The sequence below is a fragment of the Nerophis lumbriciformis genome, linkage group LG26 (genome assembly GCF_033978685.3).
Source record: "Nerophis lumbriciformis linkage group LG26, RoL_Nlum_v2.1, whole genome shotgun sequence".
NCBI classification, from domain to species: domain Eukaryota; kingdom Metazoa; phylum Chordata; class Actinopteri; order Syngnathiformes; family Syngnathidae; genus Nerophis; species Nerophis lumbriciformis.
This window is the reverse complement of record NC_084573.2, coordinates 8,696,846-8,720,000: the sequence shown is the minus strand read 5'-3', so window position 1 is coordinate 8,720,000 and position 23,155 is coordinate 8,696,846. Positions and strand designations below refer to the sequence as shown.

The following is a 23,155-nucleotide window of genomic DNA, read 5'->3' as shown; positions in this document are numbered from 1 at the left end:
AACATAAACACAACAGAACAAATACCCAGAACCCCTTGCAGCACTAACACTTCCGGGACGCTACAATATACACCCCCCGCTGCCCCCCCCCCCCCCAACCCCGCCCACCTCAACCTCCTCATGTCCCAAATTCCAAGCTGCTGTTTCAAGGCATGTTAAAAAAAATAATGCACTTTTTGACTTCAATAATAAATATGGCAGTGCCATGTTGGCATTTTTCCCCCATAACTTGAGTTGATTTATTTTGGAAAATCTTGTTACATTGTATAATGCATCCAGCGGGGCATCACAACAAAATTAGGCATAATAATGTGTTAATTCCACTACTCTATATATCGGTATCGGTAATTAAGAGTCGGACAATATCGGAATATCGGATATCGGCAAAAAAGCCATTATCGGACATCATTAATATTTTCCATATATTAGCTGCATGGGACTATAAGTCGCAGATATATAAGTTTTGAAATGAGTTATTTCCACATAAATGTTCTGTAAAAATGAGTTATTTCCACATAAATGTTCTGTAAATGTTTATTTACATACCATAAGTGTTTCCAAACGGTGCCTGTAACACGGCAGTAAAACGGCTGATCAAACAAAACAGAAGTCATGGTCTTGAACCCACTAGCTGCGGAAGCTAGTTCTCCAATCAGCTAAACAGACTCAATAACTCCACGGTGACGTTTTTTGGTGATCTTACTGAGGAATTTGTGAAACTGAAACAATACAAAAAGAATGCCGTTGTAAGTTAATATTACTAACACAGACACTCGTAAACGTGTTAGCATATTTGCGAAAGCTAACGACACTATTATTACATTACATTATGATTACAAACACTCCTACAGACATCTCACATGCGACCGTTTAGTATGTATAAACAGTTTTAGTTATATTGGAAAACTCAGAAATGTTGCTTGGAGTGATGAATGTCGAATCTGTTTGAGTAGAAACACTAAGGACGGCTCGAAGACGGTTGAAAGCACTAAATGGAAGGAAACTGCAGCACCTGCAGTGAGTAAACTCGTCCAAAAGATGGCGCCGTAGAACAAACAATAAAACTCCTTAGTGTATTTGCTTGGTTTTTTTTAAACTATTTTTTAGGGCTGCGAATCGATTCAATATCGATTCTTGGGGTCACGATTCGATTATAAATCGATTTATTTTTTTTCGATTCAACGCGATTCTTGATTCAAAAACGATATTTTTCCGATTCATAAGGATTCTCTATTCATTCAATACATAGGATTTCAGCAGGATCTACCCCAGTCTGCTGACATGCAAGCAGAGTAGTAGATTTTTGTAAAAAGCTTTTATAATTGTCAAGGACAATGTTTTATCAACTGATTGCAATAATGTAAATTCGTTTTAACTATTAAATGAACCAAACATGACTTATTTTATCTTTGTGAAAATATTGGACACAGTGTGTTGTCAGGCTTATGAGATGCGATGCAAGTGTAAGCCACTGTGACACTATTGTTCATTTTTATTTTTTATTTTTTTATAAATGTCTAATGATAATGTCAACGAGGGATTTTTAATCACTGCTATGTTGAAATTGTAACTAATATTGATACTGTTGTTGATAATATTCATTTTTGTTTCACTACTTTTGGTTTGTTCTGTGTCGTGTTTGTGTCTCCTCTCAATTGCTCTGTTTATTGCAGTTCTGAGTGTTGCTGGGTCGGGTTTGATTTTGGAATTGGATTGCATCGTTATGGCATTGCTGTGTATTGTTTTGTTGGATTGATTAATTTTTTTTTTAAAAAGGAAAAAAAATATAAAAAAATCGATTTTTGAAAAATGAGAATCGATACTGAATCGCACAACGTGAGAATCGCGATTTGAATTCGAATTGATTTTTTCCTTCACCCCTACTACATACTTGCCAACCTTGAGACCTCCAATTTTGGGAGGTGGGGGGCGTGGTCGGGGGTGGGGCGGGGGGCGTGGTTAAGATATATATATATATATATATATATATATATATATATAAGAAATACTTGACTTTCAGTTAATTCTAGCTATATATATATATATATATATATATTATATATATATATATATATATAAATAAATAAAAGAAATACTTGAATTTCAGTGTTCATTTATTTACACATATACACACACATAACACTCATCTACTCATTGTTGAGTTAAGGGTTGAATTGTCCATCCTTGTTCTATTCTCTGTCACTATTTCAGAACACACACATACAAATATACATTATAAAATCAATAAGAAAAAGGGAGCTCTAATTTGGGAGTCTGAATTAGGATCAGAAGTTCCTATATAAACATTGCGCACTCACGTCGCCTTTTTATATTGATTACTGCAGCTGTGCACTGGATTCATTCACAAATACAAACTACAACTCACAAACACTTTAGAGTTAGGCTCCACCATCAGAATGCGTACTTAAACTTATAAAGATCACATGGATATTATTCAGTGAGTTGATTCACCAAAACTAACCTGTTATACAGGAGGAAAAAGCACACAGGACGTTTCAATTGTTCACAGACTGGTCGCGCTCATCAGAATGACAAGACACTTCCGGTCTGCAGGTGATAGCATTCAATTGGGAAGAAACGCCCTACTGCCCCCTACTGACCAATGTGAATACTGATAAATGTGTAATGACAGCTCCAAAAACGAATTCAAACCACAAAATAAAATAAATAAATCAACACAAAAATGTGACACATTATGGGTGGGTCACATATGCATGTACAGTAGATGGCAGTATTGTCCTGTTTAAAAGTGTCACAACATTGCTGTGTACGGCAGACGAACTGCTTTACGGTAGACGAAAACTTGACTGCTGTTGTGTGTTGTTACCGCGCTTGGAGGACGTTAATGAAACTGCCTAACAATAAACCCACATAAGAAACCAAGAACTCGCCCTCGATCATTAGCTCTTTATATTGTGGGAAAGCGGACGTGTAAACAGGCTGTCAACACGTCACTCAGGTCCGCATGAATTTCGGGAGATTTTTGGGAGAAAATTTGTCCCGGGAGGTTTTCGGGAGAGGCGCTGAATTTCGGGAGTCTCCCGGAAAATCCGGGAGGGTTGGCAAGTATGCCCTACTATTTTTATTATGGCCGTCAGCGAAAAAAAATCCATAAAATAGCCGCACCGTTTTATAAGCTGCAGGAAAGAAAGCAGCGTCTTATAGTCCATAATTTACGGTTTGCTATGCAGTAGTCCAAGAAGCGGCACAAGCCTTCGGTTCACGAGAAGAATTTCTGAGGCCGCCATAATCCCACCGCCGCTACTTAACGTCCGCTTTTGACTTTGGTTCATTTCCAGCATGAGCTGCTTCAAGTGTGAAAGGAATATGAGGAGCTTAACGCTGCTTCTTGTCTCGCAGGGGAAGCAGAAAGACGGCTCGCCTTTCGGAGAGTACGGCGGCTGGTACAAAGCTTGTAAAGTTGACAGGTGAACAGAGAAGCCGCGAGATGGTCGCCTTGCAGTGATTGTTTCTGATGAGATGTTCCCACTGGTTTGTGCAGCCCCACGGTCACCACCACCCTGAAGAACCTGGGCGCGCTCTACAAGCGGCAGGGCAAGTTTGAGGCCGCCGAGACCCTGGAGGAAGCTGCCATGCGTTCCAGGAAGCAGGTGTGGCAAGTTACAAGTTACACGTTCTAATTAGTGTTGTGTGCGATTAATCGAAATCGACATTGAGGTTTTAATTGTTGTTTTTTTTCTCCGCCGTCACCGGCATTTGATTGACAGCCATGTTGGCCAATCAGAATTGTTGAGCCTCGCGTTTGTTCGTCTCTCGCTTCAAACAGGAAGAAAGACGTCTTACTTTGTGCATCGCTCTAAGCACCTAAATGTTTTTTTTTAACAGTGGAATCAACTGAACACAGTGAGCCCTCTTTTTTTTACTGGTTCAAAATCTTTGTCGCGGCAGAGACCAGAGCGAGGCGCGCACACAAAGTACAGAGAGCTTTGCGACTCGCCAGTGAATGCTGCTAAGTGACACAAATTAGGAGGAAAAAAATATGATTGCAAAGCCAAATGTGCCGTCGTGGGAATATTTCAGCTTCAAATCCGATGGGCAATATGAGCCCATCAACACGGACGAATGAGTGAAGATTACACGATTACGTGATGGCAACAAACAAAAAGACAACGTTCGACCTTGTTTTTCTAACTGGGGGAAAAAAAGCACTTTAAAATGTTCAATGTTCAATGTTCATGTACCGGTAGGTTAATTTTTTGCTTACAGAAATTAGTCCAGTTAATTTTTTGTTTATTTAGCATAACAAAATGATTTACCTTCCAATGACAGTACAATGGTAAACAATTCTACAGTAATGAAAAATAAAAGTTGATATCCGTTTTAATGGTTACTTGCATTATTATTATATATTATGATGACATTACTTTATAAACACTGTATAGTTTTTATTAGGGATGTCGATATTATCGGCTGATAAATGCTTTAAAATGTGATAGAATTGTGACTTCAATAATAATAAATATGGCAGTGCCATGTTGGCATTTTTTTCCATAACTTGAGTTGATTTATTTTAGAAAACCTTGTTACATTGTTTAATGCATCCAGCGGGGCATCACAACAAAATTAGGCATAATAATGTGTTAATTCCACGACTATATATATCGGTATCGGTTGATATCGAAATCGGTAATTAAGAGTTGGACAATATCGGAATATCGGATATCGGCAAAAAAGCCATTATCGGACATCTCTAGTTTATATTGATTATTCTTTCAATTTAAGATTATAATGTAGACAAAAGCTCTGAGTCTGTCTGCATAAAGTCAAACATTTTTGATGTAAATAATTGTTCTAGTTTGTGCGCCTTGAGACTCAAATGTGTTGATTGACTGTCTAAAAGTAGCATGTCTTCCTTCACTCGTTATTTTCTGAGTTTTATGTAACTTAAAATACAAAAATTGCAAATCGAATCACAATTGCAATTCTGGAGAGAAAAATCGTAATTAGGTTTTTTCTCAAAATCGTGCAGCTCTTGTGTTGGCACACACTCTCCTGTGTGGCTGCAGGGTTGTGTGCGAAAACAAATCAAGGACTGAAGTTGTGACAGCACACAATTAAACTAAAGATTTAACTACTATCAAAGGGAAGTTATAGGCATGTAATGACAATAAAACAATTAAACCTTCACTCTTTAACTTTAAAACTAGTGAATGGTACGATGTTACAGAAATGCTAATAAAGATGTATTTTACAGACAGAAAGTTACAAGAATGTAGACTTTATCCCATGCTTACATTTCATTGTGCAACATGTGAATGTTTTAAGGGGAACTAAAAGTGATCTCTGAAAGGGGTGCACAATATTTTCAAAGTAGGACCCTCACCCTTGACCAGGGGTGTCCAAACTTTTTGACTTGGGAGCCGCATTGGGCTAAAAAAAAGAAATGTGTTTGTGTGTGTGTGTACATATTATTTTAATATGATGGATATGTTATTAAAATACTGGATATATAATTATTATAATTGGATATTAGGAGTATGTAAAAGTTTGACTTCTACCTTGTTTACTTCCGTGATAACCTACTTAATGTTTTGTAGTCAATCAGAAAATATCAAGCCAAACATGGATGAGTGTGGAGAGAGTGTCTTACATTTTTCCCATCATGCACTCTAATTGATTTAAATGGGTGTAATTTAGAATTTTTCTTAATGGTATTTGGACGTTTTTCATAATATCCACAAAGTTCAGTGAGCCGGTTGTGTAATGTGTGACCATGTGTGTTGACCCTTATCTTAGTTGCATAATAGTTTTCTTTGCACCATGACTAGGGAAGGTTGTTTGGATTGTGTCATATATAAGTAAATGCTGTGCTATTATAACACATTTCTTTCAAGGGTCATTAATTAGATTTACCCACTTTGTCCACATGTTGACAACAAATATGTAGCATTCAGAGATCGCCTGGTATTTAAGATTAATAGGTTGGACACCCTTGCCCGAGACATACAATACCAGTACATAGCTCTTGAAAAAGGTAGGTAGGTAGGTAGGTCCTTATTATCATTGCACAAGTACAACAAAACTTATGTTTTCAGCACAAACCTGTTCAAGATTAGACAAAACAAACAGTGTACAGGGGGCAGCACGTTGGCAGAGGGGTTAGCGCGTCTGCCTCACAATACGAAGGTCCTGAGTAGTTGTGAGTTCAATCACGGCCTCGGGATCTTTCTGTGTGGAGTTTGCATGTTCTCCCCGTGACTGCGTGGGTTCCCTCCGGGTACTCCGGCTTCCTCTCACCTCCAAAGACATGCACCTGGGGATAGGTTGATTGGCAACACTAAATTGGCCCTAGTGTGTGAATGTGAGTGTGAAAGTTGTCTGTCTATCTGTGTTGGCCCTGCGATGAGGTGGCGACTTGTCCAGGGTGTACACCACCTTCCGCCCGATTGTAGCTGAGATAGGCTCCAGTGCCCCCCGCGACCCCGAAGGGAATAAGCGGTAGAAAATGGATGGATGGCAAACAGTGTACAGGGTTACAGAACAGGAACGCTGATGGTTCGCCACAAGGCGCCCCGTAAAAGATGGGGAAAAAGGTAAAATGCTGGGGAAGGATGAGTAAAAAAAATACAATCTAGACTGGGAAAAAATCTCCATAGCAAAGCACATATACATATTACAACGTACATCTCGAGATATGTAGCAACAGAGGGAAGGGAGTGCGAGGTCATGATGGTAGGCCGCAGCTCTCAGGCGCTGACCATCCATTCATCACCCCTATGGGATTTGCGTCGAGGGCGTTGGGTTGGGGGGTGGGTTGTGTGTGTGTGGCGTATATTTTTGTGGATGCATGTTTGTGTGTAAACAAGATTTTTGTTGTTGGTTTCATTGTAAGTGGACCAAATCACTTATGTTAGAAAATAACCTCATGAAAATGACTGCTGTTAATATAATAAAAAATGTAAGTTATTAAGCCAGGTTTAAACAGGTATGGCCACATTGTGCATGTCTGATGTTGCTCACATGTGCTCGGGGAGTTTTTGCGTTTGCTCAGCCACATGGAAAATGAGGGGGAACATTGGACAATCCGGGGACACTTCATACACCCCACCACCTAAATGATCTTCTTTCAGGGCCTGGACACGGCGCACAAGCAGCGCGTGGCCGACGTCCTCAGCGAGCCAGAGGCCCGCGAGAAGCAGCGCAGCCGAGAGAGCTTGACCTCGGACACGGTCAAGTATGAGAGCGGGCCTGACGGCGGCGAGGAAGTGAGTATGAGCGTGGAGTGGAACGGGGTAAGTACAGTACACAGCCCTCGCCACCTTAGCGCACACGCTCACCGGCTATATGTTGTTGAGTGAGGTCATAGGTCAGCTCATGTGATGCTGATTGACTGTAAGCCTGCAGTAGATCTACTTAGATTCACCCAACACCACTTTCCACCTAGCAGTACAGGTTGGTTCAGTTTTGGTTGCCATTGTCAAACATTGGGGAGGGTACCTGTAAGGACAGAGCTCTACACAGCCCAGTGCGTCGAGACACTAATCCCAGGCCTGCCAACATGTATGCATTCTTGTACTTGGCGCACATGTTGACACCCTGAACACGCTTGTTCTCCAGGTACGCACTTTGGTGTAATGTTGTTGTATTCTCCGGGCTCACTAATCCCCATGAAGACCCTCTTGCGTGGCATGGCGTAGACCGTAATAGCTGTTATTTGTCGGCCTGTCGAATGTTTTTTTATTTTGTATGCGAGTCGTTCAAAAGGTGTAGACCAGGGGTGTCCAAGATTTTTGACTGGGGGGCTTGAAAAATACATATATATGAGTACACTGCAAAAACTGAAATCTAAGTAAGGGTGATATTTACTTATTTTCTGTCTGATAAGATAATTCTTCTCACTAAGCAGATTTTATGTTAGAGTGTTTTACTTGTTTTAAGGGTTTTGGTCCTAAATGATCTCAGTAAGATATTACAGCTTGTAGCTGAGATTTGATGACCTATATTGAGTAAAACATGCTTGAAACGACAAAATCAACTGTTGCAAAGCTGTGTCATCAACACTCACAAGTATAAAAGTACTTTTTTAAAGTAATAATTTCTTCAAGCATGAAGAAAAATATCATGATGCCAAGCGTATATCATTATGTCAAGATACTGGCACTAGCATTTACTTAATTTAAGAATATTTTTCAACATATTGAGAGAAAAAAGGTCAATTTTTTTTTTTATCAAGAAAAGTGCACTTGTTATTAGTGAGAATATACTTATTTTAATATATTTTTGGGTTCATTGAGGTTAGCTAATTTTACTTGTTTTGGAAAGTCTTGACAAGCCAAATTTTCTTGTTCTATTGGCAGATAATTTTGCTTAGTTCAAATAAAATACCCCTCATTTTTGGGTTTTTTTGTTTTGTGTTTGAACACTGACTTTTTGCAGTGTACATATCATTACAATAATATGATGGATGTATAATTGATATTTATTATAATTCAGTATGTAAAAATTCAACTCCTACCTTGTTTACTTCCATGACGACCTCCTTAAGGTTTTTCAACCAATCAAAAATATCAAGCAGCTAAAAGGCGTCAAGCATGGATAAGTGTGGAGAGTGTGTTTTGCATTTTTCCCCATCATCCCTTGTAATGGATTTAGATGGGAGTAATTTGGATTTTTTTTTTTTTTTAAAGCTTTTTATAATATCCACAAAATTCAATGAGCAAGTTGTGTAATGTATGACCATGTTTGTTGAATTTTTGTGCTGGTTGATTGATTTTTTAAAATTTTTTTAAACCATGACTAGGGAAGGTTGTTTGTGGATTGGGTCATCTATGTGAATGGTGTGCTGTATCACCTTGTAAGTTCAATTAATGGTTGAGGTACTTGCGTTGGCCACCAGATGGCGACCAAATAGCAGCTATCAGGCTACTGTCTATTTGTAAATGATATATATACGCCACACCCGGCCAAATTGTAGAAGCTGTAGTTTGGACACCCCTGGCGTACACAGCCTTATTAATGGGAACTCCGGTCTCTTTACTCACTGGGGCTCACATGAGTAACTCACTGAAGTAAATCGGGTATGATGTTGGAAAACGACAAATTATCGTAGCAGAAGTTTAATATTATCGTGTTTTGAGGAGAAATATCATACATACCCGATTTTATGTTAGTTAGGACCATCTGATACAGTAAATAAAACATTGCCACAGACTAAAATAATGTTTTACCTTCAAATAAGCTAACAGTACAAGAGACAACACACAACATCTGGTGTCGTGCAGGACGTATCCTGTTAATCTTTGCGAAAAGACATGTATCAAATTATCCTAGATTTTTGGAGTTCTTTATTTTACAGAAGGTATGTGAACGGGGTAAAAAAAACACCTTCAATGTCGGAATTTTTTTTTTTTTACTTTATAGAACAAAGAAACACCAGTAGCTTCCAAACCTTCAATAGACAATTTAGCTCATGTAGGAAAATTTGTTCCCAAATGGGCTGGCCTAGTAAAATCATGGTATGATAACCTAAAAACAAAGACAACTTCAGATTGTTTTCTTTATTTTGTAAAGAAAACATTCTAAAAATATATAAATTATGTTTTTTTTTTACATTTACATGTTGTGTTTAATAGTATTCTATCTTCATTTGTCGTTATTTATACTTTCTGAATAAATGATGGGATAATGTTCATCATTCAAAAAGGTGGAATCGCAGTATTAAAATGCTTCCATTGGTGTTAAAATTATCAAGATGAAATGAATAATAATATCAAAATCAAATTACAGCATGTTATTAATGTAATGTACTCATTTTAACATCATGTGGTTTCTCGGTCTACAACCAAACTGGTGAATTTGGACTCATTTCATTGATCACACATGAAGTTAGAAGGGAATACATTTTATTTCAGCATATTTATGTGCGCCCAGAAAATGTGTCCCCAGTCATAAGTACAACAGGAAATGTACAGACGATCAAATATGACAAGTTACATTACCAACAATATCTTTGACAACTAAGGCATGAACATAACAATCCACATTTTGTATACCATCACTAATAAGCAGTGTCCAAACAGGAAGTGTTGCCTCTATCTTAACATTACACGTAGCTCCGCCCCCTCTGAAGTCATACACGCTCTCAGGTCAGGGGATACAAAGAATTGCTATTTTTATATTCATAAATGTAAGTTTCTCAATACCCGACCTGTTTTTTGTGCCTTTAAAAAAGATTTAGAACTCTACATTCTACAACACTCCGTACCTCTAACAACCAAAAAGCTGTGAAAACGACGATGCTGTGTTCCAAATTTAAGTTAATTACTGAGATTGAGTGAGCCTATGGCAGGGGTCGGCAACCCAAAATGTTGAAAGAGCCATATTGGACCAAAAATACAAAAACAAATCTGTCTGGAGCCGCAAAAAATTAAAAGCCATATTACATACAGATAGTGTGTCATGAGATATAAATTGAATTAAGAGGACTTAAAGGAAACTAAATGACCTCAAATATAGCTACAAATGAGGCATAATGATGCAATATGTACATATAGCTAGCCTAAATAGCATGTTAGCATCGATTAGCTTGCAGTGACCAAATATGTCCGATTAGCACTCCACACAAGTCAATAACATCAACAAAACTCACCTTTGTGCATTCATGCACAACCTTAAAAGTTTGGTGGACAAAATGAGACAGAAAAAGAAGTGGCATAAAACACGTCCTAGAACGTCGGAGAAAGTTATACATGTAAACAAACTAAGGTGAGTTCAAGGACCGCCAAAATTAGTAGGACAAAACGGCGCTCGCCAAATACTCGAATCAGTGAAGCTGACAGTGTGCTTTATAACAATTAGGGAGGTTTGTGTCATGTTTGTCCTCCTACAGAAACCATATTAAAAAAAAATATATATTTTTTTCCTCTCATCTTTTTCCATTTTTCATACATTTTTTAAAAAGCTCCAGAGAGCCACTAGGGCGGCGCTAAAGAGCCGCATGCGGCTCTAGAGCCGCGGGTTGCCGACCCCTGGCCTATGGCTTTGCACTTTATTATATATATATATATATTTTGCATTCTATTTTAGTTACTTTGAATTTACTACCCCCTGGCGCTGTTTTGTACTTTTTTTGTACTTACTTTGATTATTATTTTCAACTGTTTGTAAATGTTGAAATTTACAAATAAAGGTTTATATATATATAAAAATAATTGCTGTTGCGACATCCAGTGGACACATTTAGAACAGCAGTTACTTTCCAGCTCATTTTTATACTTGGCAACCTCATCTGGCGGGCCGGATAAAACCTGTTGGCGGTTTGACTTGTACTGCTGGGTGGAAACGTGCACTTAGTTGATATTCATATTCATGCACTGTAGTGCCATCTCACTTCTACACAAAGAAACCACTGCCATATAGACTAGTCTTGTAGTTTCTTCAAGTGCACATATTGCTTTCACTTTCACTCTTGGCTCTAAACATGTTGCAACTAACTGTGTTCATAAAAAAAAAATAAAAAAAATCATCCACCCCTCCCCCCCCGCCACTAGTGTATCATCTAGAATCTTCTGCGTTTTTTTATCCCTCCTGCTGCACCGCTCGCTTAGCAACAGTAGCCATAGCGCTCGACAACCAATCAGCATCTCCCGCTGCGAGTGCGCCGACATGCCGCAGCCGCTCTAGTCGTAGACAAACAGGCGCGTGACAGGAAGTGACGCCCCAGCCGCCAAGTGCACGCCCATGACGGAGAGGTTATGAGTATGTCAACATGGGCTCTGTACTGTACTCCTTCTTCATGTGTGACCTTGTGCGTGTTTTGCTCGCCGCTCTGATGCTTTTCGAATTTATTCAGTTCTCATCTCATTTCTGCTGCCTCCTTTTTTGTTCCATACAATGTATGCTGCAGGCACAGTACATTTCCAGCTCCTCGCCCGCGCCCCCCGGTGGCACGAGCGAGAGTTACACAACACATTTAATTCACCTGCTCAAATAACCTCTTCTGCTGTCTCTTCGTCACCTCTTCCTCTTCACCGTCTCCTCCTGCCCTTCCCGTCCTCCTCTTGTGTGCCCGGACCCGCAGGCCTAACTCCGGATGCCTTGTAACGCTTCTAAAAGCTCGTCTTCTGTGATGGACGCCTCGCCTCAAAACGCAGTTTTCCTCACCGCTGACCCCCCCTGCGCCCCAAATCCTCTGTCCTCTACCGCCTTTCACCTCCGTTCGGAGCCGTCAAGCCTCGGCACGCCGGAAACAGGAAGCGTCTTGAGGGCGTAAATGTTGCCGGGACTTTATTCTTGCTGCTCTTCTCCTTTTCCTCCTGTAAAGAAGACACATTTTGTACATTCAATTAGGGGTGTAACGGTACGTGTATTTGTATTGAACCGTTTCGGTACGGGGGTTTCGGTTCGGTTCGGAGGTGTATCGAACGAGTTTCCACACAAACATATTAAGTAGCCGCCTCCGCTTCCTTCTGCCTCTATTTTCTGTCAGTCCTCTACACAGCACCCAGCATTGTCCCACCCACACAACCATCTGATTGGTTACAAACAGAGCGGTAACAGCCAATCAGCAGTGCGTATTCAGAGCGCATGTAGTCAGTGCTTAGCGTTTAGCAGGTAATCATCAGGCAGCGGACTCTCCCCAAATTATAATAAACACCTCCCAGTCAACTACTAGTAACATCACTATAATCAGTGCCGGCCCAAGCCTCCATGGGGCCCTAAGCAAAATTTGATTTTGGGGCCCTCTATTTCTGCCAATAATATTGATTGATCATTCACACACCTACTATAAACTCATTGCGGCTCTGGCAGTGTTGTTTACATTATCCTATTGTCAGCCTGGCATGTCTTTACAAATGACATGTCATTTGTAAAGATATGGGGGTGGCCCAGTTAAGAACATAAATAATACCAATGAATGAACGAATGATGTCCAGAGTGCCACATATGGTTCCTAATCTTAAAATGTAGAAAACATTCAGCTACAAGAGTGGCCTGGGGTTGAACAGTCCAAGTTATAAAGCTTTGTATTTACAGTAAAAGTGTCATCTTGTCTCATCAGTCTTGTACATATTAGTCTTTAATTACTAGTTTATATTTTTAGTTAATTGTTCATATTTAATGTTTACTTTGTACAAAGAGAGCGCAGTCTACTGAAGTTAAATTCCATGTGTGTTAAACATAACCGGACAATAAAGCTGATTCTGATTCACTTTATTATTTTTGGTAACAAAAACCTGAAACAGCAATGTGCAAAAAATGTTGACCTAAAATTGTGTTTTTGTACAATAATATATCTTTGATCATTTAGAAATCATCAGTCAGACTGTACATGCAAAAAATAAGAATTTTTTGTTAATTGCTTTTGGGGGCCCCCTGGTGGCCGCGGGGCCCTAAGCAGGCGCTTAGTACGCTTATGCCTTGGGCGGCTCTGACTATAATCCCGTTGAACTTCTAGAAATATAAAAGGCGGCTCAGCTCGCTCCCAGTCCTGGCTTGAGGTGAAGGCTAATTCGCTTTTATCGTAACTTTAGCTCATTTTGCGGTGTGTGTGTGTGTTACGGACAGCAAAGCCTTGTCTGTCTGTTATTTCACTTTACCTTTTTCTGTGTTGATTGAGCTGTGTTGAAGCAGCAAAAAAGGACATTATGTTAAATGAAGTGTTTCTGTCTCTGATAGTTGATATAATAATGTAAGTGCATCATTAAGTCTACATGAACTCCATGGTGTTCAGGGATGAATAGTCTCTCCTTTTGCTATTGTACCATTTTTTCAGCTATAGTTACATTAATCATTAGTAATGTAGCAGCCTAGTTTTGAATGGCAGGGTCCCTGCTATCACATGTTGATTAAAATATAACATTTACATAATAAATCAACTACAGGCTTCCCAAATGCTGTAATAAATTAAGCATGATAAGTTGACTTGAAACTGTTTAATGTTGCACTTTTTATATGTAGAAGAAAAGTTTTGTCATTTTATTTAATCTGAGCAACAACTTGAGGCAGTTTAATGTTGATTAACGTGGGCAGAATTATTATAGTGTTCCCAATGTTAAAAGGATAAAGCAAACAAATTTGGTAAATAAATAACCAAAAAATTTATATATTGTTGTTTTCTTACTGTACCGAAAATGAACCGAACCGTGACCTCTAAACCGAGGTATATACCGAACCGAAATTTTTGTGTACCGTTACACCCCTACATTCAATGCATGCACGCTAAGCAAACATCCACATTTTAGCTTTGTGTTATAGCTCACTAAGCCAATTAGTGTAATATATGATAATATAATCCAATAATGCTGAAAATGACCGCCTTAGTGCATTCACGTAGTTCCCACACAATAGGTCCACTTGGACAACTCTGCCAAGCTGATGACGTCACAGTCAGGTGACCAAGAAAAACACTCCGTAAGTGACATGCTATTCTCTCATTTGGGCTGTCTCTGAATCCAGGCGCTGTAAATATTTCAAAGATCTAGCAAGTGAGCGTAATGTGTGTCGTTAGTGCTGGGTGTGTCTCACGGAGAGGCGAAAGGTCAGAGTGGAGTCCGGCAGCAGTAGTTAGTGCATGTCCATGTTCTTACTGCACATGACTGTGTACTTATATGTTCTTCTTCTACTAATCTTCTGCCTGTGCTCTCCTCTTTGTGCATATTTCTTAACTTCTAATAAAACTTCACCTCAACTTTTTCAGCTTCTTGGTGTCGCTTCTTCTCTGCTTCGTCTTTTCAGCTTTCATTACAAACCCTGTTTGCTTTGAGCGTTAAAGAGGACCTGCACTTTTTTGGGGGGATTTTTGCCTATTGTTCGCAATCATTACGAGAGACAAGAAGACAAAAGGTTTTTGTTTTTTTCCACTTTCTAACATAAATATCCTCTCGTTCTTGGTGGCTACACTGCAAAAACTGAAATCTAAGTAAGATGAAATATCTCAAATAAAGGGTGATATCTGCTTTTTTTCTGTCTAATAAGATAATTCTTCTCACTAAGCCATACTTGTCAACCCTCCCGAATTTTCCGGGAGACTCCCGAAATTCAGCGCCTCTCCCGAAATCCTCCCGGTACAAATATTCTCCCGAAAATCTCCCGATTTTCAGCCGGAGCTGGAAGCCACGCCCCCTCCAGCTCCATGCGGACCTGAGTGAGGACAGCCTTTTTTCATGACTGGAGGACAATAACTAAATCATCCAGACTAGAGATACATTTTATTATTATGTTTATCTTACCTAAAAATAAATATATTTATTAATGATTTAAAAAAAAAACTAAATACATTTTTTCTATATTTTGCTAAAAACATCAAAATTAATTGTATTTTTATTTGTATTTTTTCGTAACTCCTTATTACATCCAGCCATAGAATTATACATTAAAATAAACATATTTGAAATAATTGATTTTAAATTATCATAATATTTCATTTAAAATGACGATATTTAATTATTAAAATAATTGCTTGTTTATCAACAACTTTAGCATTTTATTCATTACATTTTGAAACTCTCAGAAGTTATGTTATATTCCTTAATATTTATTTATGCAAGTTTGAAGTATCAATTATCTAAACACAGTTTGTTTGCATATTTTCAGGATGTAGATATATATATATATATGTATATATATATATATATATATATATAAATGTATGAAATACTTGACTTGGTGAATTCTAGCTGTCAATATACTCCTCCCCTCTTAACCACGCCCCACCCCACCCCCGACCACGCCCCCACCCCCCACCTCCCGAAATCGGAGGTCTCAAGGTTGGCAAGTATGCACTAAGCAGAATTTATGTTAGTCTTTTACTTGTTTTAAGGGTTTTGGTCCTAAATGATCTCAGTAAGATATTACAGCTTGTTACTGAGATTTTATAGATAGATAGTACTTTATTGATTCCTTCAGGAGAGTTCCCTCAGGAAAATTTAAATTCCAGCAGCAGTGTACAGAATTGAGATCGAATTTAAAAAGTAGAAAGTAAATAATGGGGGAATAAATGGAAACAAAATAGAAAAATATTACAATAAGAATAAAAACAAAAAGCAACAATGAGAATAAAAATATAAAAATAAAATAAGAATATAACAAGAGAAACTAGGCAGTAGTGACCATGTTATGAAAAAGTATTGCACTGTTATTGTTTTGCATCCCCTGTCATCCTAGTACCCCCAAGTACCTTATGACCTATATTGAGTAAAACATGCTTGAAACTAGAATATCAACTGTTGCAAAGCTGTGTCATCAAAACTACTTTTTTAAAGTAATAATTTCTTATTTCAAGCATGAAAGACAATTGTGTCTCATCATTAAAACAGATGACAGCCAAATTGACATTGCTGTTTTATTTTCAATGAAACAATAGAAAATAGGTACTCATATAGTAGTACAGTTGGCACAGTACAGTAAACTGACAGTTAATATTTTAACATTTGACATTTCAAACAACTTTGAACAGAAATAGTTCATGCACATTCAGATAAATTCCTCCAAATTACAATTAAAAAATTTTTGGCCGGGGGCCGGGCTGTATATATGCGCACTAATTGACTGAAAGTGCACGCACTTGGCGCGATGATGTCATGTTATCGATGGAAAAATGCATTTTTAGACAATATGATTTGCTTGAGCGGTTAGGAGACCCTGAGAGTAACAAGCGGTTGCCTTGTTGCCTTTCCATTAAGAACAATAAATTAGTTTTTAGTATAAGTTTGCTGGTTTCAAGAAATGTAATGCCAAGCGCATATCATTATGTCAAGATAATGGCACTAGCATTTACTTAATTTAAGAATATTTTTCAACATATTGAGCAAAAAGGTCTCTTTTTTTTTTCTACCAAGAAAAGTGCACTTGTTACTAGTGAGAATATACTTATTTTAAGGTATTTTTGGGTTCATTGAGGTTAGCTAATTTTACTTGTTTTGGAAAGTCTTGACAAGCCAAATTTTCTTGTTCTATTGGCAGATAATTTTGCTTAGTTCAAATAAAATACCCCTAATTTTTGTATTTTTTTTCTTGTTTTTGAACACTGACTTTTTGCAGTGTAGCAATGCAGCTAATGGTAGCAATCAGTTCTACCTCTAAATCACTTTAAAAATGCATTCAAAAACTGTCAACAATACTTCATGTACATTCTGTAACCTGTATAATAACCAAGTTGTAGCGACATTGTTATTGTAAGAGCGAACACTGAGGAACTCTTTTTCTAGCGTAGTAACACATCGGTATGCTATGGTATTAGCCGTAAAAGCTTTTGATTGATTGATCCGTCCATTTTCTACCGCTTGTCCCTTTCGGGGTCGCGGGAGGTCGCTGGAGCCTATCTCAGCTGCATTCGGGCGGAAGGCGGGATACACCCTGGACAAGATAAAATCTAGTCTTTTTATCTTACATTTTGACAGCTCATTTTTGCAGTGTACACTACTGAATATTTATACTCATATTTAAGGATGCACGATTATTATCAGACACAATAATTGTGCCAATATGAGGAATTATAATGTGACACAGATAAATATGATAAATATGCTGCCATAACCAATGGAAAAATATATATATACCATTGTGCTGTGTAGGTAGGGTAGGGTGAGCAAATCAGACACTACTTTCCTGTTGTAAACGTCCCCTATAAACAGACGTCCGTGGTGTGGGACTTCTTCACTGTTTTAGTGCACCAAATGTTCTGCAAACATTCCGGAATGCAAGGAGGGTAGGGGGCAGAGTTGGGTAGAGTAGCCAGAAATTGTACTCAAGTAAGAATACTGTTACTTTAGAGATGTATTACTCAAGTAAAAGTAAGGAGTAGTCACCCAAATATTTACTTGAGTAAAAGTGAAAAGTATGTTGTGAAAAAACTACTCAAGTACTGAGTAACTGATGAGTAACCTGTTCGTTTAATGACGACGGCAACAAATAATGCACAAAAACATAAAAATAGCAATGAGCAAATTCAGAGCCAGGAATATCTCTTAAGCAACTAAAACAAGAATATATATTAAATAATAATACATTAACATAAAAAAAATTAAGGCAAATTGAGCCACAATAACTTAACAGCACCATAGGCTCAGTAGGCAGAGATTACAAAGGAAAATAACAAGTTAGCCTTTACGCAAATCATAAACTGATTGGTGTGGGCTGCATCTGGGAACACACTGATTGGTGTTTCTATGCATGTGTGTGTGTGTGTGTGTGTGTGTGTGTGTGTGTGTGTGTGTGTGTGTGTGTGTGTGTGTGTGTGTGTGTGTGTGTGTGTGTGTGTGTGTGTGTGTGTGTGTGTGTGTGTGTGTGTGTGTGTGAGGCTGCAGTGTGTTAATAAATGTCCCCACACGATGTACATTTGACAGTGATTCATAGCAGGGAAGCTAACATCAGCCTAAGGTGACAGCCAAAATATCTACTAATGTTACTTACCGCCATGTGCTTCCACAAATTTGACGTTGAGTTCATGTAAGCTTAAGCTTGTTAATCATGTGACCGCGTGGCTCTGTTTGATTGGTGAAACGGAGTCAAACGTCACCAGTGACTGTATTTGATTGGTGAAACGCAGGCATGCGATAGATCCTACTTTGAAAGTCTGTCTGACAAACCAAAACAAACAAAGCGTGCATTAACAGATCGATAAAAAGCAGTAGCGAGCTGAATGTAGATAAATGGAGCGGAGTAAAAGTAGCGTTTCTTCTAAGTAAAAGTATGTTGCATTAAAACTACTCTTAGAAGTACAATTTATCCCAAAAGTTACTCAAGTAGATGTAACGGAGTAAATGTAGCGCGTTACTACCCACCTCTGGGGGGCACATAGTGCTTCAACACATCAGCCACCTGAAACCCCAGCATAGCTGCGACAGGGTTTTGAAAGCCTACGGAGACTTCTGCTACTAAAGACGCTACCGCAAAGAAAGGTGTGCAAAAACACTTTACTGTATTTTCCGGACTATAAGGCGCACTTAAAATCCTTTTTTTCTCTCAAAACTCGACAGTGCGCCTTATAACCTGGTGCACCTAAATAATTTTGGTTGAGCATACCGCCCTCGAAGCTCGTAGAAGCCAGTCAAACATAAGAGATACGTGTAGGCTGCACTATGACGGGTGTCAAGTAAACACCACCAACATTTTATATGTTCCATTGAAAATATTGAACATTATACACACAGCGCTCAAAAATCTATCAAAATGTTTTAGTACGACTTTGGTAAGCTATGAAGCCGCACCGCTTGAAGGATTGTCGGCCAATTAAACATACGAGTATTATTATGGTGTGTGTAGGGCTGGGCGATATATCGATATGCGCGATATATCGCGGGTTTGTCTCTGTGCGATATAGAAAATGACTATATAGTGATATTCGAGTATGCGTTCTCACGCAGTTGCTTTTAGCTGCGGGCATTAAACTACATGCTCTACTCGCTCTTTCCGGTCTCTCCTTCTCACAGACAGCAAGCGCAGCTTCTACATACGTCACATACTGTCACGTCATACGTCACATACGTATACGCCCTCGCGGAGCAGAGAGGTAGCAGCATGGCTAACGTTAGCTGTGATGCCAGCGGTAATACGAGCGAAAGACGGTGCGAATCTGGTAACTAATGAAGGAAGAATTAATTCCCCCCAAAAAACAGCAGGGGGTCCATCGTCTGGCGGTGGTTTGGCTTCAAGTGGGAATATGTCGAACAGACAACCGTAATTTGTCAAGTGTGGGGCAAAAGCGTTGCTATAAAAAGTATCAGTAGCCTACTGCTAATATGTAGCATCATTTGAAAAGTCACCTGTTAGTGAATGAAGAGTGCTCACTCCAATCCAATCCAATCCACTTTATTTATGTAGCACATTTAAACAACAAAAATGTTTCCAAAGTGCTGCACAACAATATTAAAAACAATATTTACATACTCCGCACGTCAACATCTCTGTGCCACACCATCAAAATGCCGAGGCAAACATTTCCAGATCAACACCGTAAGAATTTTTTTTTAATTTTTTTTAGTTGTGATTTCCTTCTCTGCATGGAAGTTTAAAAGTAGCATATATTAATGCAGTATGAAGAATAATGTTTTAATGTAGACACATAGAATCATCATACTGCTGTGATTATATGCATCAAGTGTTCATTCAAGGCTAAGGCAAAATATCGAGATATATATCGTGTATCGCAATATGGTCTTAAAATATCGCAATATTAAAAAAAGGCCATATCGCCCAGCCCTAGGTGTGTGTATAAGGTAAGACATATTATCTGCCGTTTTGTTTCGCAATATTATGCAAAAGCAACTTTCCTGACCTGGTACCTGCTGATGTGTATTTGGGATCTGCATAAATGCTGAAAAATTGCGCGCGTCCGCCTTTGTAGTCCGTGCCGACACCGTAGTCGATGAGCTTCTTCTTTTTCTCTATCTTCTTGTTATGGGACATTCATCCTCCGCTGTTGCCATTTCTAATATAAAGTAGTGTAAAGTTCTTACTTATATCTGTCAGTAAACTCCCCATGAAAGTGCTAAAACATACCGGTGTAGTGAGTTTACATTATTCACCCAAGGAACTTCAGTTATTAGAGAGTTCCGGTCGGACGGTTTTTCACGGGACACATGTTTCCGGATGAGGAGATGCTGCTCCGTTATTGATTGAAGTAAAGTCTGAATGTCATTAAAACAGTTAGCTCCATCTTTTGACACTTTTTCCACTCCCGTCCTTGCACGCTACACCGCTACAACAAAGATGACGGGGAGAAGACGCTGGCGAAGGTGAGCCCACAATCGGCGCGTCCGGAAGCGACTGTCAGAAAGCGGCTTGAAGATGATCTGTAAAACATCATCTATGCAACATTTTGACCAAAGACCGACCATTACATGTTATGTAGACCACAAGGAAGTGTTTTACATGTAGAAAAAAAATTATAATAATTAGAGATGTCCGATAATGGCTTTTTTTCCGATATTCCGATATTGTCCAACTCTTAATTACCGATTCCGATATCAACCGATACCGATATATACGGTCGTGGAATTAACACATTATTATGCCTAATTTTTTTGTGATGCCCTGCTGGATGCATTAAACAATGTAACAAGGTTTTCCAAAATAAATCAACTCAAGTTATGGAAAAAAGTGCCAACATGGCACTGCCATATTTATTATTGAAGTCACAAAGTGCATTATTTTGTTTTAACATACCTCAAAACAGCAGCTTGGAATTTGGGATATGCTCTCCCTGAGATAATCCTGATACCCACTACAACTATGGGAAATACTATACTTTGACTTTCACAAAGTGCATTATTCTTTTTTTTTTTTTTTTCTTTTTTTTTTTTTTTTTTTTAAACATGCCTCAAGACAACAGCTACAAAAACAAAGAAGGCACACAGCTTCAGTCCAGAGTATACTAGAGTAATAAAGTAAACAATAACATAGTCTTCATTTAGTGCAAGACTACCTGGCATACTGTATAACGAGAATTTATAAACTGGGCTCAATCTGCCCTGCTCTAACGTGTTTGTATGAGTAACACAAATGTGCTGCAAGCTGGTGGTGAGTGCTTGAAGTGGCCTACCAGTTTTGATTGATTGATCGAAACTTTTATTAGTAGATTGCACAGTTCAGTACATATTCCGTACAATTGACCGATTGATTGATTTAAACTTTTATTAGTAGATTGCACAGTACAGTACATATTCCGTACAATTGACCACTAAATGGTAACACCCCAATAAGTTTTTCAACTTGTTTAAGTCGGGGTCCACGTAATCAATTCTCAGTCAGCCGGAGCTTCTGAAATGCTGCGTTGAGACAGGGCACCTCCGTTCACTGCAAACTGCAAAGTGTGCGCCTTGTTGTATTTCTGTTTTTTCTCGGCGGAGTCTTTAAGCGACAACTGTGTGGTACTACTTTTTTTCGGTGTTTGCTTTTCATCCATCTTCCGCTTGTATTCATCGTGTATCTCCTTATGATTCTTGAAGAGGTGGGAGATCAAATTGCTCGTATTAACCAAAGACGTCCTGGTTCCTACCAACTTTTTTATCCGTCAGACACACTTTAAAATAATCCCAAATAGGGATGTCCCGATCCAGGTTTTTGCACTTCCGATCCGATACCGATGTTGTTTTTGCACTTCCGATCCGATACCGATACTGGCCTATCCGAGCATGTATTCAAGTTTAAAGTTATTTAGCCTACTTAGTTGTCAGAATCATGTTGAAAAGGGTTTAGTACTCTTGATAACAACTAGCCAGCTGAATTAGGGGAGTTTGAATAATACACAATGGTTGGTAACAATAAACTGACCTGTTTATTCAAGGATAAACACAAAATAGACAAAATTATACATGACAAACAGAAATGGCATCATTGAAACAAAGGCTGGGCGATATGGCCTTTTTTTAATATTGCGATATTTTAAGGCCATATTGCGATACACGATATATATCTCGATATTTTGCCTTAGCCTTGAAAGAACACTTGATGCATATAATCACAGCAGTATGATGATTCTATGTGTCTACATTAAAACATTCTTCTTCATACTGCATTAAAATATGCTACTTTTAAACTTTCATGCAGAGAAGGTAATCACAACTAAAAAAATCACTATTTTTTTCATACGGTGTTGATCTGGAAATGTTTGCCTCGGCATTTTGATGGTGTGGAACCGAATGGAGATAAGCGTCTCGACAGACGTTACAATATTTAAACAATGATGACGAAAATTGTTTTCTCTGTCATGTCCGTGTGATGAAAATTGTTATGCGCTTTTTTTTTTTTTTTTGATTTTGTGCGTGGCATAGATTTGCCGTGCGCAGAGGACGCTTGAGCAGTGCGCAATTGCACAGGCGCGCACCTTATAGGGAACGTTGCTCGCACGGCTGCGCTAGCATCACAGCTAACGTTAGCATTGATGCTGCGCGAGGGCGTATACGTATATGACGTATGACTCGACAGTATGTGACGTGTGTAAGAAGGTGCGCTTGCTGTCTGTGAGAGGGAGACACAGGAAAGAGTGAGAAGAGCCTGTCGTGTAATGCCAGCAGCTAAAAGCAACTGCGTGAGAATCCACAGACCTGTGGATGTGTTGAAGGTGTGCTGGAAAATGCGGAACGGAAATTAGGGAACAGCAGAAAAGTGGAATGTATTATTTAAATTGGTGCGTTGGAAAACGGACTGGAGTTTTTCTTAAAACTGGATCTGG

General features: G+C 38.8%; 1 protein-coding gene across 8 annotated transcripts in view; it reads left to right on the top strand.

The window, feature by feature from the left end:
• The window catches only part of klc1a (kinesin light chain 1a), a 72,835-nt gene that overhangs the window by 28,947 nt on the left and 20,733 nt on the right, over positions 1-23,155 (top strand). For 5 of the 8 annotated variants that reach the window (XM_061987468.2, XM_061987466.2, XM_061987469.2 and 2 more), the window contains exons 11-13: positions 3,382-3,449; positions 3,524-3,632; positions 7,113-7,274. In XM_061987468.2, coding sequence (XP_061843452.1) covers positions 3,382-3,449; positions 3,524-3,632; positions 7,113-7,274 — 339 coding nt within the window. The other 3 variants (XM_072916238.1, XM_061987471.2, XM_061987465.2) reach the window with 3 other exon arrangements.